The sequence below is a fragment of the Myripristis murdjan genome, chromosome 1 (assembly GCF_902150065.1).
Source record: "Myripristis murdjan chromosome 1, fMyrMur1.1, whole genome shotgun sequence".
NCBI classification, from domain to species: Eukaryota; Metazoa; Chordata; class Actinopteri; order Holocentriformes; family Holocentridae; genus Myripristis; species Myripristis murdjan.
In genome coordinates this window covers 29306195-29313675 of record NC_043980.1, presented here as the reverse complement: position 1 = coordinate 29313675, position 7481 = coordinate 29306195, and the positions used below count along the sequence as shown (strand labels likewise).

The 7481-nt window shown below is 44.5% G+C and overlaps 1 protein-coding gene across 1 annotated transcript; it reads right to left on the bottom strand.

Moving 5' to 3' along the window:
* Positions 1–877: 877 nt before the first annotated feature.
* Positions 878–6773, bottom strand: metrnlb (meteorin like, glial cell differentiation regulator b). The gene is made up of 5 exons (XM_030064959.1): positions 6418–6773; positions 4480–4663; positions 3774–3999; positions 2133–2192; positions 878–1991 (listed from the first exon to the last, which is right to left on the bottom strand). Exons 1-5 carry the CDS (start codon positions 6510–6512, stop codon positions 1642–1644), a joined length of 915 nt encoding a protein of 304 aa, XP_029920819.1. The 5' UTR covers positions 6513–6773; the 3' UTR covers positions 878–1641.
* Positions 6774–7481: the final 708 nt, after the last annotated feature.

Sequence of the window (7481 nt, the reverse complement as noted above, 5' to 3'; positions counted from 1 at the left end):
CTCTGGGGAGGAGAAGTGCACAGACACCCCTCTGAGGTCATCCACACATCCACCTCCCCTTTCAACTTTCCGTCCTTTACACTGTAATGCTCTCGTCTATCCATCCATCCATCCAATCCTCTATGTTTTCAGGTGTGAACATGTTTAATGTTTATCTGATAAGTGTTACAGTAATATATGTTGATAATATTGTGCTCAGAGATGACAAGGTTTACGTTTTTGGTTTATTTTTGATTATAAAATTGTACCAAACTGTTCTTCCTCAGCTGTGTGAAAGAGGGCCTGTTTTTAAATGAGATGGGATCAGTATTGTGGGAGAGCAGAAATCCACACACACACACACACACACACACACACACATACAACACCATGGACACACACACAGACACACACAAACACACCCACATGCATACTCCCACACTACTTTTTAAAAACCCAGGGATACAATGTTGGCTGTCGACCTGGTTGGCTATGTTGAGAAATAAAGTTGCTTGTTGCTGTCCTCCTCCTTCTCTCTCGCTCTTAAATGCACACACACACTCTTACACACCATGTGACAACACAACCTGGCGCGGAAGAAATGGCTTCTCAAAGTTCTTCTCCACAGGGGCATCGACGCCAGCACTGACGCACTGCTGCCTTCCTGCCAACCAACGGCCATTGAACACTCATAAAGGTTTTTCTTTTGGCTTATTTTGTGAATAATATCAATTTGTTTGCAGTCGCAACAAATCCGCAGTCTGGCTTATTACTTTTCTATTGAGCAAATGCTTTATTTTCACAATTCACTTCCCCTGTTGGTCAGTCATTTCCAGCTATCTGCACCACCATAACCCACACTAGGCCACTGTGTGGTAAATGTGGCATACACACATGCAAGTTAGTTACCAATTCATAATGTGGCGTTCCCATCTCATGAGGTGCAGTACATAACAGCACATTCACAGAGAGAGATGGGGAAAGTGAGAGGAATCACATAGAAATGCAGGCTCCAGGACAGCTTTTTATTATCTGCAAAAACAAAGACCATTTACAACTCATCAGCCAAAAAAAAAAACAAAAAAAAAAAACAGGCACACATGCACACACACACACACACACACACACACACACACACACACTCACTCACTCATACACAAGGACTCACAGAGCTTCATACTGTACACTTCTGTCAGAAGGCTTCTAAATTTTACCAAAAAAAAAGCTTTTTACAAAGCAAACTTTCATTTCAAGAATGATCACACGAGCATTTCATACACATTTGTAAAAATATAAACATGAGCCAGATAGGCACAGCATTAAAGCTCCTCATTCAGCCACCCAAGTCAAACGCCATCACATTTACAGGCACACTTCACAAGCACAATCAAATGAGTACTTTTAAGACCAAGAGAGTTTAGGGGGGACATGTCTCTTCTGCTGCTATAGGCAACAATAACAATAAGGGCATCAAACGTACAGGCACAATATTACAAAGGGCCCTCCCAACTAACTGCCTGTCATGGCTAAGAGTCTGCAAAGTTAATCCATGTCGGTGAATCCGCCAGTGTTCATCCTGTTCCTCTCTGCATCTCCTTCAGTGTTTTATTGAGAAGTGCTCCACCTCTTCCTACCCAGCAGCACGGTGGGATCAGAGATCTCTCAGTCTGTGTCCACTTGACAGGGGTTTGTTCCTGTTTCCTGTGCTGCCGTGTAGAGCTTCAGGAAGTCCTTGTAGCGCGGTGCGCAACCCAGCCAGGCTTCGCCGAAATGGACCGGGCCTGTCAACAGGTACTCATCTCCTCCAGGATGCACGCCGCACTGCAGGGGCATATTGACCCGTCCAGACCAGCCCCTAACTCTGGCTCCAGCCCAGGCGAACACCCCGCTCTTCTGGCGGAACAGCCGGCGCAGGGTCACCACAACAGAGGAGTGGTCCTTAATACCTGATGCTGGAGAGGATGAGGAGGAGGAGGAGGACGCCTCTGCTCCTCGAATGAAGCCACTCCCCACTGAGGAGATCCGGACAAACAGAGAAAGAGAGAAATCAAGGAGGATATAAAATAAATTGGCAAAATAAAAATCAACTATGCTTCACTGATAATCAGTAAGGGTGAGTTAAAGTGTGCTTTTGCATGGTTGTGTTTATTTACCAAAGTCACTGGTACACACAGCCATGAGGACCTCTTCATCTGAACATGGTTTACAGGCAACTGAGAGCGGAAAAACATGAAAAGAAAACACCATGAGACCCACTGACATGCATTGTTAAATACTTTGGCAACTTCACAAACTTCAGTGCAGTGCTTATTTTCTCAATCCATTTTCCTTCCTCAGTGTTAGTTATCTCCCTCGGCCTTGTTTGACCCTCAGTCCCTTCCTGAACGTGTTTGTGAGAGAAAGAGGCGTAAAAAAGAGAGCAGGAGAGGGAGAGTGAATGAGGACAGCAGGTGTGGGGGGGAGAGAGGTAATCAAAGAATTACCCCTTTGACCCAGTCAGCTATAAAAACAGCTATCAAACGCCCAGATGCAGACAGACAGACCCTAACCCTCCCTTGGTATCTCGCTTCTGTCTCATTATGAACCAGCTGCAGTCTTCCTCTCTGCTACCTCTCCCCGTGTCCTGCCAGACACGGGTGGGCGACCCAAAGTGCCCCGTCTTGATTGACAGCTGAGAGCTTATTGGTCGACCCCAGTGCTTGACCCCAACATAACCTTTTGATTGGCCTGCTTGTTTTCATAAGTCTGATCCAGACAAGAAAGTGTGGGAGCGAGGAAGCGGGGGTGCAGAAAGTGTCAGAGAAGGGGAGCATGTAGGTGAGACAGAGAAACAAGGGTGTGAAAGAGAAATGTGTGGAGAGCCTTTTTTTTTTTTTTTTAAACCAAGCTCATTCCCTGGTAGTCGTTCTTTATCCGCCTGACTTTGTGCCAGGAACACAAAGGCCTGAGTCATGTGTGAAGAGCTTAATATGACAGGGAGGTGACATTCATCCCTCTCAATGAGCTGTTTCTCTGTCTGTCTGTCACCTCATGTTAGCTTACATGACCACTGCCCTAAACATAACACATGGGTCAAACACAGAAAACAAATAAATTAGACAGAGTGTTGTGTTTTTGTCTATGTGGAATGGAGCTAATGTTGCCTTTAAAGGGGCAGTTCGCCCATCTGGGGAGGGTGGGGCTCGCTCTTGCCGTGCTGGACACAGGCTGGATGGCTCTAACACTAACTAATAGCATCTTGTCATTGTTTAGATATCCCCCCAGCTGGTTTTTCTTTCAAAATAACTGCCTAAATCCACTCAAACAAGGTTTAACAGCAGTTTCAAGTAACATCTGAACAGAAAATCCACATATAATTACTAGATGCACAATGTTGATATTTTTATAAATTATAGTTTATTTTTATAAATTATAGTTGACATGTCTGTGGTGACTATGCTCTGATATTTATTCTAGCTCATATTAACCACAAAATAAGACTTAAAGGCATCTAAACTTGATCTTGATCTAAAAATGAAAGCTTTTAAATGTCCACAAATACTGTCTTGTAAACCAGTACATTTATATTTACTAATATAAATCTAGTAAAGTGAGGACTCTACCTAATGGCAGGAGGGTAATAGTTAGCACTAGGGCTTTCCAGCCAGTATCCAGCATGGCAAGAAAGATGAGAGGATAGCATCAAAACTGCCCTACAACTTATAGAGGGTGGAAATATAAAAATATCACATATTTCAAAATGAGTGAACTATACCTTTAACAAAACATTTCAAATGTGCATAAAATCATCATACCTATGCCGGGGTGCAGGTATGGGTACATGTGTGCCCCGGGCCCCTGGCTGGGCACCAGCTCATATTGGAAAGCTGTGATCCTCCTGCTGATGTCAGTCTGTGAAACTGCCTCCACAAAGAGCGCCCCCTCTGCCAGGCTGAAGCACTGCACCATGCCCTGAGCCTGCTCCTTCTCTCCCAACAGCAGCATCAGATCCCCAGCCTGCTCCAGATACACCAGGGCCCCCTGGACAAGGAGGGGCAACAAGTGCCTTGTTAAGCCCTGGTACTTCAATAATCAGTGGCGTGCACAAGGGGGGGAGCAGGGGGGGGCTGCCCTCCTGGTTGAAAATTGCGCATTAAAGTGCCCTTTTTTTTGGATGAAAACGCAGCGCTAAAATGCCCTCCTAGTTGAAACTGATGGGCTAAATTGCCCTCTTGGTTGAAAATGCTACGCTAAAATGCCCTCTTGGTTGAAAACACAGCGCTAAAGTGCTCTCTTGGTTGAAATTGTCGCGCTCAAATTTTCTCCCGGGGGAGCATGCCCCCGGACCCCCCTGGGGAGAGTGCCCTTTTTTCATTTTCACCCCTGCCCTTCAAAAATCCTGTGCACGCCACTGTCAATAATCAACATATAATATATATAGCACAACAGCACAATTCACCCAGGCTGAACAGATGAGCTGAAGGCTGGAGTTTATTTGTTAATATCAGTTATGTGACCAACCTGGGATTCTGTGTGGGGCTTGATGCAGGCGTGGAGGTCTGGCATGCGTCCTGATGTGGGCTCTATGTTTGGCCGCAGGTTGACAATAATGGCCCCTGTGGGATAGAGCCACTCCAGGGAGCCCTGGGAGCAACGCAGGTAGACCTGCTCCACGTCTCGACGATGGGACTCATGACTCAGACCACTGCAGAAAAGATGAGAAGAGAGGAAAACTCTTGTTTGTTGGCTGTTGCAAACATTGCTTTAACATTTTACATTTTAGGTATTTCAATGGCACTCTTAACCTTAAAGGTCTCCCTCAAGGAGTTGCATTTAAAATAAAAAAAAAAAAAAAACAATTAATAGTAAAGGGTACAAGGTGTCAGGCTCTGAGTGACTTGATAATATTCCTGTGCATCATCCAATAGACATATCACCTATTACGAAATAAGTAACAGCACAGAAAGGAATTTATGATACAAGACTCAGTTTCTTCAGTCACTTTAATTATGGACAATAAATAAAATACAACTATTCACGAAGCATGTGTGTACTTTTTCTCGAAGAGAAACTCTGGTGCAGCTGTCTCCCAGCAAAGCTGTGACTTAGACTGATATGGGGGCTTATCTTTGATGTGAATACCTCCACACCAGGAACTTATTATTAAGTTGTTAGAAGTTTGACGCCGTTAAACTTTACAACACCAAGTGCGAAGTACAGGATTTCATTTTTATGACTCGAGGATTTAGACAGAGTGATCAAAGGCGGCCATGTGGCTGTTATTTACTTAAAACAGGAACTGGAGGAGTGGTGTCCATGTGATCATGAGTGCATGGAATGCATTTCCAAAACGTTAAAAGCAATTATCATAACCTTGCCATCTCTGAAATATAAAGGAGCAAGTTAACTTAAATGCAATCAAGGATTTAAGTTAAGCCCTTGTCTTCACTAAGTGCTATCATTTGTTACAAGGCTGAGTTATTTTATGAGAGCGGTGGTCACTTATCAAATGGTGGATTCCTCCTATTGACTTGAAACACACTGGGCTGCAAGGCTGAGAGAAGATTATTCATATAGAATCTATTGAGGGGCCTCACTGGCTTACTCAGATCTGACTTCAACCTCAATAATTAGTCACCATAACCAATTAACCTATCACTGGCCAAATAATATAAACATGGCAACAATAATAACAATATATAGGCTAATAAACTTTATTTACTGATCACTTTTCAAAACCAATATTTCAAAATACTTCACAATATGGAACAAGGAAAATGTGTGGTGCGAGTAAAAGCAGCAGATCGCCATCAACTGTGCACTAAGTTTCAAAACAGAGGAAAAAGTGAACTTGTTGGTGCTGAGCACAGCATGACGCCCTGACCTCCGGATGCCCCTCTCTCTGCTGTGGATTAAATTAAATCTATTAAATCATTGCAGGGTCTAATTACTCCTTTGAGGCATCTGAAATCCCGACTAATGGACAACAGACTGGAGTTCAAAGACTCCCTCCCTTTTTCTTTCCTTCTTTGACACACATACACACACACACGCGCACACGCATAGAGAGAGAGAGAGAGAGAGAGAGAGAGAGAGAGAGAGAGAGAGAGAGAGAGAGAGAGAGACATAAGCAAACATAACTTTCGTTTCATAGATCTTAAGTAGATAATCTCCGTCTTTTAATCCAAATATGTGAAACACAGGAACGCGGGAATATGAAAAATTCCGTCGGCTGTACATTTCCCACTGAAAAACCAACTAATTAAGCTAAACTCTTCCTACAGGGATTTTATCTCAGTAGTTTAGGGCGACTCAATCGGATTCTGTGTCACCTATACTACACATTATAGTATGGCCTATCATTTAGTTTGGGGCTTAGTTTTGCCCTGCCTTGGCCATCCTTCTTGTCAAATCACTGAGCAGAAAGTCAGAACCTTTTGTTCAGATTAATCCTCCTACCTTCCTCGCCAGCTGCACTGGTCGCTGGAGTATTGTGCCACCGCCCGACAGAGCAGCACAGCTGTAATCCAGTGCGCAGCCCACGGCCGGAGCATGATCGCCGCTCCGCTCCGGTCACAGGACCCCGCAGATCAGCCCGTCGCGCGCTCCTCAACCGCAAACCGCAAAAAATGTCCCGTTGATGCCGTTTCGTTCAGTGCACGCTACATGATGGGGTTAAACGAGGCAAAAGTTGCGCGTGCTGACTCGGTGACAGAAAATGCATTTTGGTAAGAGAGCAGCAGGAGACGCACACACACTCACACAGTGCTGGAAAGGTCTGCTGCGCTCCTCTTCACGTCACCGGGTCCCGCAGACACCCGGGGCGCGTGCCAGCAGCTGACTCCGCTGGAGTGACACGCGTGCTCTCGCTCCAAACCACGCCCACATATTCCCCCTGCCCCGAGTGTGTGCGTGTGCCTGTGTGTTGGTGAGAGAGGGAGGGAGAGGGAGAGGGAGAGAGACCTTAAGATCTAAAACCATTGTTACAAAACAGATACAAAATGTCCTTTATATTCACGAACAATAGACTAAATAGAGAAAAACGGCTAACTTTATTTACTTAACACAATTCATATAATCAAATACAATGCACTTTGCTCTACAATTAAACAATTATGAAAATTAAAGAAAAAAGACTTAAAAATTAAAAGAGTTGACCGGTATAGTTGTAATTCCCTTAGTAAAGACCGTGCCTGTACAGCCGCTGCTCCAGATAATAACCACCCTATTCAGACCAGGTAGCGTGTCAACAACACTACATGATAGTATGCACTGTATATGGGCCTTTGTGAAATGCCACTCTGCAGTCGATTGCACAAGTGTGTGTGCGTGCGGGTGCGCGTTCTCAGATATTCTTGGCTTCATAAACAGATGGATCATATTTTCTTAGAGCAGCATGCAGGTCTGACACTTCCATCCTTCTCCTCCTGGAAGTCCCTCAAACATACTCTGCAGAAACCTTATAGGGAGCTGCTATGGTTAGGCTTCATTTTGGCCATTTAACTACCTTTCCTTCTTCTTCT